At 39.9% G+C, this 12,817-nt stretch overlaps 1 protein-coding gene across 1 annotated transcript in view; it reads right to left on the bottom strand.

Moving 5' to 3' along the window:
* Window positions 1-12,817, bottom strand: part of efl1 (elongation factor like GTPase 1) — a 265,863-nt gene that overhangs the window by 234,717 nt on the left and 18,329 nt on the right. The window contains exon 7 of the mRNA XM_072564794.1: window positions 4,896-5,110. Within this exon, the coding sequence (XP_072420895.1) occupies window positions 4,896-5,110 (215 nt within the window). The remainder of the gene's footprint in view (window positions 1-4,895; window positions 5,111-12,817) is intronic.

Here is a 12,817-nt window from a genome sequence, read left to right as displayed (position 1 = left end):
ATGCAGCCTCTCCTTATAACTTAAACCCTCCAGTCTTGGTATCGCCCTCAGAGTATCATTCTCCATGGGTCTGGATGAGTGCAGTTCCAACAACACAAGAAAATGTCAACTCATCCAAGACAGAACCTGTTTGACTGGCACCTTACCCATCCCTTGCAACATTTTTTTTGCCATCAACACAGTGACAGTACAGTATTCCAGCTATAAAATGCACTGTGGCAACTCACCAAGGCTTCTCTGACAGCATCTTCCAAATCAAAAACCCTTACCACAAAGGATAAGGGTAAACAAAAACAGCAAACCACCATCTACAAATTCCCTTTTGAGCCAGTCACCATCCTAACTTGGAAATATGTTGTTGTTTCTTCAATGTCATGCAGGGAAAATACGTGAGCATCCAACACAAAATGGCCTGCATCAGCTCACAAAGGAGTTCCCCATCATATTCTCAAAGGCAGTTACAGATGGACGATTAATGCTGGCTTAGCCAAGGATGCACACATCCCGTGAATGAATTTAAAAAGCTAATAAATTGAAATTACTTCATATAGTCTTCTATTTTATCTGATACTCTGCCACTTCAGCTGATTTCAGTTGCTATGTTCTAAGCTATAAAATGAAGCTTACAAAATTCCAAACAAAATTCTCACAGCTACATTTTAAAAATATATAGTGCCTTTGATTACCATTTTATCTGATATTACAACTTGACAGATAATTGTCAGTTTCACCATTTTGGAACTAGTCCCAGCGTCTAATAAGAGGAAGTCACTTAGAAAACTTAACTGATTTGTTTCTCAATTTCAGAGGTTTCCCCGTCATAATCCTTTCTTTTGGAAGTTATCGCTTATACCTCACATCCCCCACCCATCACCTCCCATTCCATCTGACAAGTGAAAGTGAAAGTATCAGGAATTCATCATCTGTGCACAAGTAACACACTGCCATCAGAAACAATCTTAAAAACTAGTTTTCTCTTTGCTCCGCTGATGTGATTGCCATGAATTGGATAACATTTGGATATGTTGCAGTGCAGATATACAGAGTGCAATTCAAATGTGGACATATGAACTTGGTCACTAGTCTGAGGTTGCATGCACCAATGTCATACTCCTAACTTTCTTTTAAAGCGAGGTCTTGTTTTTATGTGGCCAATTCCACACCTTCAAGTTGTCCAAATTGCATCATAACGAATGAAGTAATACAAAAACAGAAGTTGGTGCAAAAGCTCAGTGAGTCTGAGCATCTGTGAAGAGAAATGAAAATTCATGTTTCGAGTCTGGTGATGCTTCCTCAGAACGCATGGTAGCTATGTTCCTAAAATGTCAGTTTATATGCAGAAGGTAGGGTGAGTAGAGGGGGGTAAGGAGTAAATGATAGGTAAGGATAGAGCCCAAAGAGAAGGAAGACCTTTTGGAGATACAAAGGAGTCGATAACAATCTGGCTGGTTGGGTGAATAGCTGTTAATGGAGACTGTTAGTGACTAACCATAGGTAGTGTGGAATGGCAGGCAATGTGAAAACAAGGCCTGGTGTGTGTTGTAGGGAATTAGGAAATGGAGCAAATTCAGGGCCTAAAATTATTGAACTCAGTACTGAGTCCGGAGGGCTGTAGGGTCCCCAAGTGAAAAATGAGGTGTTGTTCTTCCAGCTTGCCCTGAGCTTCATTGGAACACTGTAGCAAACTGAGACAGAGGTGTTGGCCAGGGAATAGGGTGGCATGTTAAAGAGGCAGACAATTGAAAGCTCAGGGTCTTTTTTTATGGGCAGAATGTCCAAGCGGCCATGCAGTCTATGCCTCGTTTCCCCAATGTAGAGGAGACCACATTGTGAACAGCGAATGCAGTAGAATAGATGGTGTGAAGTGCAGGTAAAGTGTTGCCTCACCTGGCAGGTATGTTTGGGCCCTTGGATACTCAGGAGAGAGAAGGTAAATGGGCAGGTGTCACACCTTCAGCGGTTGCAAGGTGTGGGGGTGAGGGTGGGATGGGGATTCTTTTTGGGAGTGAAGGAAAAGTTGACCCAGATGTTCCAGAGGAAATGGTCCCTGCAGAAGGTGGACAAGAGTGGGGAGGAGAATACGTGCCTGGTGGTGGCATCTCGCTGGAGGTAGTAGAAATGGCAGCTGATGATCGTCTGGATGTAAATGCTGGTGAGATGGTAGGAAGGACAAGGGGAACCCTATTGCTGATGCAGGAGGGAACAGAGGGTATGAGGAGAGAAGTGCAGGAGATGAGTTGGACCCAGTTGAGGGCCCAGTTGACAATGATGCTGGGGAATCCTCGGTTGACGAAGAAGGTGGACATTTTGGAAGCTCCCTTGTCAAAGTTGGCCTCATCGGAACATCTGCGATGAAGACAGAGGAACTGGGAGAATGGAATGGAGCCGTTACAGGAAACAAGATGCGAGGATGTATAGTCCAGATAGCTGTGGGAGTCCGTGGATTTATAGTGGATACTTTGAAGTACTTCTGGAGTAATAACTGCTTTAATACAGAGAACAAAGTAGGCAACATGTATTCAGCAAAATCCCATAAAAAAAACAAGATAAGTGACTAAATCATTGTTTTCATCTGATTCAGTACATAGATGTTGGCCAGGTCACAAGAAGAACCCCATTCCACTTTCTTGAATACTACTATTGCTTAATCAAACCACGGGCAACACAGTGGCTCAGTAGGTAGCACTGCTGCTTCACAGCCCCAGGCAACTGAGTGTATGGAGTTTGCACATTCTCCCCATGTCTGCGTGGGTTTCCCCCGATTTCCTCCCACAGTCTAAAGCTGTGCTGATTACATGGATTGGTCAACCAAAGGGTCTGTTTTTATGCTGTAGGGAATCTAATCTAATCTAAATTGCCCATAGTGTCCAGGGACGTGCAGGCTAACTGGATTAGGCATGGGAAATGCAGGGATAGGGAAAGGAGGTGCGTTTAGGTGGGATGTCCTTCAGAGGATTGCTGTGGGCTCGATGGGCTGGATCACCTGCTTTAACACTGTACGCTTTCAATGATTCTATGAAACCAGAGAGAACAGGCGGACTGCTGGATTAACATTTCTTCAGAAAGACAACAGCTCTTTTAGCACTGCACTGAAGTGGCGTTTAAAACTACAACGTTCTGAATTGGAGAATGTTACCACTGAGCTGATTCATACGAGTCAAATGCCACAATTGTCTAACAAGTTCCGTTATTTCCAATGTATTTTGTTCCCTTCCTTTCCTTTCACCTCAAAACCGACAGAACATTCTAATATCTAGATCCTACTTATCTCCCTTTTGGTATGTGACAGATTAGTATTGTGATTGGAAACCAATGACTGTATCAAAATTTGAATATACATGTACCAAATAACTGTTAAAACACTTACATAATCAAAGAAACAAAGCAAACTATTGACTGAAAATTGATTGGTAATGTTAATTAAGCCAGCTGCAAGAGCAGGCAATTCTAGACAGCTGCATATTTGGCGCTCCAGAAATATTCAAATCTGGTATAATATGCATGATCAATGCTTAAATTTACAAATCCAATGCATCAAGTTCAAGCACAAGTTTTAAATTTTGACCTTGCCCAACTATTTCCAAGCCGACTGCAAAAATACAGTTTAATATGATCGTTTACCTCTTCTCTCCCAACATAACACTAGCTTTAAAGCCCCTTCAAGAAAGAGTTGGTAGCACAGTGGCAATGTATTACCACTGTAGTGATTTTCCATAGGTGTAAGCTAATGCTCTGAGATACAAGTTCAAGTCACACCTGGCAGCTAGGAGAATTTGAATTCAATGATAAAATCTGGAATTTAACACTAATCTCAGTGATAACAATCACAACAACTATAATCTAACGCTACAAAAAATTTCGTTCATTAATGGAGATGAAAACAGAAACGGCTGGAAAAACTCAGGAGGTCTGGCAGCATCCTTGGAGAAGAAGCAGAGTTAATGCTTCAGGTCCAATAACTCTTTACTAGAACCCTTCTGAAGCAGGGTCACCAGACCAGAAAGGTAAACTCTGCCTTCTCTCCACAGAAACTGCCAGACTTGCTGAGTTTTTTTCAGCAATTTCTGTTTTTTGTTTCTGAGTTACAGTATCCACAGTTCTTTGTGATTTTGTTTTCCATCAACGGAGATGTGGGTTCAAATGTCAGCACAGCAACTGATGGAATTTAAATTCCATTTTAAAAATCTGAAACTAGTCTTAATATGTTAATGAAACATTATATAAGAACCCATTGTTACTTAGGGAAGGAAATCTGCCATCCTTAACCAGACTGGTCTAAATGTGACTGCAGTTCCACAGGAAAGTGGTTGACTTTTAACTGTCCTCTGAAAAGGCTGAACAAGTCACTTGCTTCAAGGGTAAGTCTGGATGTGAAACAAATGCTGTCCTTGCCAGTGATGCCTGTTTCTCATCCCATGAAAGAATAAGTTGAGAAGCAACTTTCATTTCGCTGAACTCACTCAGTAGGTGCACAAAATCTCAGTTGTTAAATGTAAAAGGAAAGGAAAATCAGGTTTATGACGTGGTTTATCATATCGTCAGGAGTACAAAGAACTTGATATTGAACACATTTTTTGAAGCACAGTCACTGTAATCAAGTAAAACCATAAATTACTCTTGTAAAGCACAAAAGTGGGTCGAAAAACCACAAACATGCACAGTCCTAACAGTAAAGAGAAACTTCCTTTAAAAAGGAAACAGAAAAAGAACAGAGATGCATTTTCAAAACAAAGCATCCTAAACATAGTATTCAATCGAAGATCACTACATCACCATGGTCCCAACCTCTTATGCCAAGACACTGGCAAAAATCCCACAGAATTTTGAACCCTCTCTTTACCCCACAGACAATTTCTATGTTTATAGAGATAAACATTTTTAAAATACTTCCATACCTGAAACCCCAGCCATCAATAGCACTTCCAAATACCACATTTCCCTGATCGGGGGCAAAGTAAAGATGCGAATCATCTGTTTCTTCCAGGCCAGCACTCCAGTCGTAGAAATGTTCACTGCTCTTGGTGTCTGAACGAGTTTTTTCTGTTACTCCCATCTCTGCTCTCTCTTCCAATACTTTTGAAGTAAACAGACTCCCAGTCACTGCATTTACCTGAAACATTCACATATTAGACACTTAAATAAATCCAATGTCAAACTTACTACTTTCACACACTCACAAAAACTTTGTCAAGAAACAACAATCCAAATTAAATAATGGATAACAATAATTCATCTGCCACAACAACTATGATCATTCTTAGGTTTTAGATATTATCAAAGTTCATGACATGTTCAATTATTCCTCCTCTTTGTTCTTGTTCCCAGGCACGGAGTGGAAATGAGATTGGACATGGCTACATCAGCTCTGCCCTGCCACTAGATTGCCCGGGCATTTCCGACTCTCCCTTTGGCTTACAACATAGAGTGTCTGTCCTTTTGCCAAATAAGATAAGCTGTAGGCCTATGGCATCGAGGATGTTTACATGACTTTAATGCAATATTCATTAACTAATTAATAGTTTCCATCTTAATATACAGGAAAAACAACCAGTAAGTATCATTCTAAACATTCAAGGTGTTTTCAGTTACTAACAATCTGCAATGTCTTCTGTAAATAACAGGACTGATGGTTTAAATAAGTAAAAACAATGACTGCAGATGCTGGAAACCAGATGCTGGAAGAGCACAGCAGTTCAGGCAGCATCCGAGGATGATGATGAAGGGCTTTTGCCCAAAACGTCAATTTTGCTGCTCCTCGGGTGTTGCCTGAACTGCTGTACTCTTCCAGCACCACTAATCCAAAAAAATGATGGTTTAAATACATAAATAAACATGGCATTGTCATTCTTCCAACACTTCTCTTGCCCATACTGAAAATAGCTAGCTTCCTATTAAGCTAATATAGGCTTTCATCATTGAAGGCTGACCCAATTGCCAAGGGATACGTGTTAAACCGATGATCTGCTCAACAGCTAGCTCATTAAAGTACCCAACCTGCCAAATATTTCCATAAAAAACTAATTTAAAATGGAAACTTCCATCTTTACCCACCCATTTGAACATTTTACTTCCCAACTTTAATTTGCAGTCTTTCCTTTGCATTGCTATCCACTTTAGATTTCCATTTAAATTGGCTATGCTGCAAATCAAAAGAAGCTGCGCCAAACTCAGAGACTGGATTTGAAACTGAACACTGTCCTCTCCACAGATGCAGCCAGATCTGCTGAATCTTTCCAGCAATTTCTATTTTTGTTTGAAATATTCAGTATCCACAGTTTTATATTAGAAACTCTACTTGAGAACTCCCACAACATTGCTCTTTTTTCACCTGCCAGCAGTACAGCACTGAAGACACTGAAGTCTGAACATAAGGAAAATGGAAAGGACTGGCCAACATGCCACTGACTGCCTCAACGGGGAGGTGGAACCAGACAGGGATCAATTAAAGCACAACGCAATTGAGCCAGAAAGCGTAGGCAATTTGGGTGTAAATAGCTGATGAAGTCAGCAGGCCATATCATTACTCGAAGATAACTGATTTGAATGGCTATGTAAATAGGAACGGCTCTTATTAGTAACTTTGGAAAAAGTTCTATTTTATTGATTTATGCAAGTCGCTGTTTTCTGATCGGTAGTTCTATGTTAGAGCAAGAATTCAATAATATACAACAATATATAACATACAAAATGAATAAAATTATAGCATCTGGGCCAGATACATCAAGATTAGAGACAAGGTGAGAATGTGTAACTGAAATGGGAAATGAGATTCTCAGATGACAGAAATACACCAATCTTTCAAAGATAACAAAATGACTCAATTAAAGGTTCTACATCTGAATGCATGCAGCATTCCTAACAAAGTAACTGATAATGCACAGGGAAGTAAATAAATACGATCTGACTCACGGTGGAGTCATGGTTTCAAGTTGACAATGATTGGGACCTGAATATTGAGCAGTATATGACACTCAAGAAAAATAGGAAGCTATACAAAGGTGGAGGGGTATCATTGTTATTCCAAGATAGACAGTCATAGTTGAACACTGTCCCACAGATCAAGATATAGAATCAGTTTGGGTGGAAATGAAGAATAGTAGGGAAAACAAGTCACTAATAGGAGTAACGTGACAGCATTCACTGTGGGACAAAGTGTATAAGAAAAATAATGGATGGTTTTGATAAAGATCATAATAATGGATGACTTTAATTTACATATGAACAGGCAAAGTCATATTGCCAATATTAGCCTGAACGAAGAGTACTTTCATGACAGTGCCTTCGAGTACTGCATTTTGGAACAAAACAGAGAACAGGTTATATTTGAATCATAGAGTCAGAAATGTATAGCATGGAAACAGACCCTTCAGTCCAACTCATCCATCCAATTTCCCCTGGAGTCAGCTGTGGGGCTACCAAGTTTGCAATGTTAACCACAGCAGAGGTTTAAAGCCCAAACAGGCTATTAGATTAATTTGGCACACATTGATATTATTGCCCAGAAGTTTTTTTTTAATTCTTTGAAGGGATGTCCAACATTTATTGCCTGTACTCAACCAGTACTGTGTCCTGTTACAGAAGTAGTTAATGACTTCAGAACAAAGACACCCTGAAGTAGCAAGGATTGAAGATCTGCGTCCCCTCAAGAGGGGTCTCTTGGTTCGAGATCGGTCAAAGGAATCGACATATGCAGTCTATTCAAAAAGCAAGGTTCATTAGTTTATTGAATTAAGGTACCTTGACGCAATTCTATCCAGCAACACAGAGACTGAAGCTTCTGTGTTCCGTGAAGAAGTTGCACAATTACATTTGAAAATTACGCATTATTTCTATGTTTTTTAAGAAATAGTACAGCCTTAATTACAAGAAAGACCAATCACATATAATAAGGTGACATGATTTACAGCAAGTTAATTTAATGATATTTTCTTTAATAAGGATATCTAATTTACATAAATTGTCATGCCATGTATTAGTTCAAGGTTAGTTCGAATTTTAATTAATGGGTCAGTATTCATCTTATGAAAACTCTATTTTTGAACTGCAAGTTAATTCTGCAAATCAGCAGTATGTCCAGCAGTATGGTTCACAGGCCATTTTGTAGTATTCTTTTAAACTGAGAAACCATTTTGTTGAAATAAAAATCGACATATTTTGTTGCCTAAATTCCAATTTTAGATCCTCAGGATCACATATAGTGAATTTTGAGAGAAGTTGTAGCTCAGAATGAGGTTTTGGATGTAAGTTTGTTCACTGAGCTGCAAGGTTAGTTTTCAGATGTTTCATCATCATCAGTGAGCCTCCATTGAAGCACTCATATCATGTCCTGCTTTCTATTTATGGGTTTTGGATTTCCTTGGGTGGGTGATGTCATTTCCGGTTCCTTTTCTCAGACAGTGGTAGATGGAGTTCAAATCGATGTGTTTGTTGATAGAGTTACAGTAGGAATGCCATGCATCTAGGAATTCTCATGCGTGTCTCTGTTTGGCTTGTCCTAGTATGGATATGTTATCCCAGTCAAAGTGGTTTCCTTTCTCATTTGTATGTAAGGATACTAGTGAGAGTGGGTCATGTCGTTTTGTGGCTAGTTGATGTTCATGTATCCTGGTGGCTAGTTTTCTGCCTATTTGTCCAATGCAGTGTTTGTTAAAGCTCTTGCACAGTATTTTGTAATTGACGTTTGTTTTGATTGTTGTCTTTATGAAGTCTTTTAAGTTCATTAGCTGCTGTTTTAGTGTGTTGGTGGGTTTGTGGGCTACCATGATGCCAAGGGATCTGAGCAGTCTGGTAGTCATTTCCAAGATGTCTTTGATGTAGTAGAGAGTGGCTAGGGTTTCTGGGTGCATTTTGTCTGTTTGTTTGGATGTGGGCGGCACAGTGGTTAGCACTGCTGCCTCACAGCGCCAGAGACCCGGGTTCAATTCCCGCCTCAGGCGACTGACTGTGTGGAGTTTGCACGTTCTCCCAGTGTCTGCATGGGTTTCCTCTGGGTGCTCCGGTTTCCTCCCACGGTCCAAAGATGTGCAGGTCAGGTGAATTGGCCATGCTAAATTTCCTGTAGTGTTAGGTAAGGGGTAATGTAGGGGTATGGGTGGGTTGTGCTTCGGCGGGGCGGTGTGGACTTGTTGGGCCGAAGGGCCCGTTTCCACACTGTAATCTAATCTAAATCGGCAGATTGAGTTCATTGGGTATCTGTTCTTTTCGAATACGCTGTTTTCTTCTGTTCTTCGTAGTTTCTCTGTGCTGCAGTGTGGTGGCTCATTGAAATGTTCCAATACAGTTTCGCTTGTACGTGTTCGAATGATTGCTTTTGTCGTTCAGTATTTTATCCATTTGTGCTGTTTTCCCATAGACGATGGTTTGAAGTTCCCCATTGACTGTCTGGTCTCTGTGACATCTAGGAATGGCAATTTGTTGCTTTTTCCCTCCTCAGTGAATTTTATGCAGTGAGGATATTGTTGATGGTCTTAAAGGTTTCCTCTAATTTGTTCATTTAGTGATGACAAAGGTGTCATCCTCATGGGAGACCCAAAATTTGGATTGGATGGATGGCAGAGCTGACTGTTTGAGTCTCTGCATTACTGCCTCTGCTAAGAACCTGATATCGGAGATCCCATGGGTGTTCCATTGGTTTGTCTGCAGGTTTTGGCATTAAAAGTGAAGTGGGTGGTAAGGCATAGGTCCACTGGCTTGATGTTGTCGTCTTTGCTGAGGAGATTGGTAATGTCTGGTGTGTGCGTCTTTGGTACTTCTCATATTGTGTTTTCAGTGTTTCTTTGGCCAGGTTGAAGTTGATGGATGTAAACAGGGCTATAACATCAAAGGAGACCATTATTTCATCCTTTTCTACCTGGTGTCTTTGATGGCGTTCAGGAATTCTTGGGTAGAGCGAATGGAGTGGTGCAAGTCTTCAAGTAAGTGTTTTAGTTGCGACAAACAGGCAAAAAAAAACTAGCCACCTGGACACATGAACATCAACTAGCCACAAAACGACATGACCCACTCTCACTAGTACCCTTACATATAGATGAGGAAGGACACCACTTTGACTGGGACAACCCATCCATCCTAGGACAAGCCAAACAGAGACAAGCCAAACAGAATTCCTAGAAGCATGGCATTCCTACTGGAACTCGATCAACAAGCACATCGATTTGGACCCCATCTACCATTGTCTGAGAAAAGGAACCGGAAAGGATATCACCAACCCAAGGAAACCCAAAACACATAAATAGAAAACAGGACATGATACAAGTGCTTCACTGGAGGCTCACTGATGATATTACCTAGTTTGGTGACAAAACATCTGAAAACAAACCTTCCAGCTCAGGGAGCAAACTTACATCCATCACAGATAATTGAATTTTACATCCAGCTCGAAACAGGAAAGATTGGAGGTAAGACTAGTATTTTAAACCCAAATTAGAGCAATTAAAGGGCAAGAAAGCTGAGCTAGTTGAAGTGCATTGGCATACCAAGCTCAGACTTAGATCAACAGAAACACATTTAAGTGGATATTTCAGAATAGTCAGGATAAGAGTAATCTCATTAGAAAGAGAAAACTCTAAAGGAAGGATCCACCATCTGTGGTTACCTGGAATTAGGAAAAGGATCTAACTTAAGTAAAAGGTCAAAATAGCAACAAAGATTGTGAAAACTATGGGACATTCTTAGGATATCAATGTTGTTATTCAAATGCAGTTCTTCAACATTAAAAAGAGTAATGGTAGACGATCCATAGCCAACTATAAATCCAGTCCAGAATTCCAGACTAACATATAACTTTACATACAATTTATGATCAAAGTGAAGAATGCAATGATGCTTTCCAAGGAGTAACTCAAATCAAATTAAGTCAATCTGTGGTCAAATGATACCAAGAACACACTACAGCTTTTATATTTTACACAGTACATTATAGCAATTTTATGGCTGTGTAAAACCATAGATTGTTAAAAGTGACTCAATGAATTAATGATTAATAGGGTTTCAAGAAAGGCTTTTTCCTGGATACTGAAAATATTGTAGGCACACTTCTTGGCCAAATCAAGTTTGCTTAGCACTAAGATTCACCAGTAGGGTGCTGAAATAGTTCCATAACCCCACAGGACACCAACACCAAATAATTAGATTAGATTAGATTACTTACAGTGTGGAAACAGGCCCTTCGGCCCAACAAGCCCACACCGCCCCGCTGAAGCGCAACCCACCCATACCTCTACATTTACCCCTTACCTACCACTACAGGCAATATAGCATGGCCAATTCACCTGACCTGCACATCTTTGGACTGTGGGAGGAAACCAGAGCACCCGGAGGAAACCCACGCAGACACGGGGAGGACATGCAAACTCCACACAGTTAGTCACCTGAGGCGGGAAACGAACCCGGGTCTCTGGCGCTGTGAGGCAGCAGTGCTAACCACTGTGCCACCGTGCCGCCTAATTTATCGTGTTGCATTGAAGTTCATATCCTACATGGATCTAAATGGTCAAGCACATTCCACAATCCTAATTTTATTGTCATCTGTAGGCCACCTGTCGAAATATTCTTTAATTCGCCTTTCACCACTTAAAATGAGCAGAGAAGCTAATACCTAATATACAGGTGGTTTTTGTTTGCAATTCTGTGTTCAACCTAATTTGTGCATACTGCAGAATCATTTATTCCATACTGGTCCTTAGACAGTTGAGTCCAAGATTGAGTCCCAATTATGAGAAAAGATAAAAGTTTTGTGAAAGGATGTTTGAAGATTAAAAGAATTTGAAGTATAATCAAGTCATCAGTAAATTCACCTACAACTTCCATTTATACCATTTCCCTGTAGTGGATATAAAAAGTCTTCTTTCCTCTGTTACATTCCTTTTTATACCCTCAGTCTTGTACTCCATATGTCTGCTTTTTAAAAAATAATTCAGCACATTCTCCTTTATTTTTGTTTTATTATACTCACAGTGTTCATTTCGGCTTCAATTTTTACTTTACTTCTCTATTTCTCATTCATTTCTCCACCCCTTTTGTTTTCCCAGTTTCTCCCTTTCAACTACAAATTTTGATTCAATCCATAAATACTACCAACTGACAGTTGCTGTTTCCATTATTATTTCAGTAATTATTGAATTAAAGTTGTGGCTCTGGTTCTTGTCCATAAAAAGCAAACGTATGCGAATTATTTTAAATATGTTTTCATTCACATAAATTCACAAGGTCATAAATTATTACAGTTAAGGGAGATCATTCATCCCATATTAATTTATCCCTCCATAAACACCCAAAACCATACTCTCCCAACAAGGCATCCAAATGTTTCTCAAGTGATTGCAAGATTTTGTCTCTGCAGTTTTTCCAGGAAGTCTGTTTCACATGTTGATCATTCTTTGTGTGAAAAATTTACTATTCATGTCAGCAATTATATCATTTATCAGTTTGGACCTGTGCTCACTTATCTTACTATTCCAACATAATTTAACACTATACAGTATCCCAGATGTATTCTTATCTTAAAAATTCTGCATATGTTGCACATATGCCAATCCATTCATTTCCTTTACCAACACCATCAAAAATAAAGGCAGTTCAGTAATGTTTATAGGAGCTGGCGGTGTACAATTTGATGGTCATACTATCTACAGATGAGATTCAAAGGTAATTCATTGGCTGTGAAATGCTATGGCACATACTTAAATGAGACTGCTCTCAAAAGACACCCTTCCAATTGAAAAGTCCAAGTTCATCCAGATTTCATCACTCATTCCTTTGACATTCAATCAGAGCTTTTGCGCTGCACTTTTTCTAATGATCAACAATTCTTGATCAG

Source organism: Chiloscyllium punctatum, chromosome 48 (genome assembly GCF_047496795.1).
Source record: "Chiloscyllium punctatum isolate Juve2018m chromosome 48, sChiPun1.3, whole genome shotgun sequence".
NCBI lineage: Eukaryota > Metazoa > Chordata > Chondrichthyes > Orectolobiformes > Hemiscylliidae > Chiloscyllium > Chiloscyllium punctatum.
Note: the sequence above shows the minus strand (reverse complement) of the source record. Positions and strands in the feature narration are given on the sequence as shown.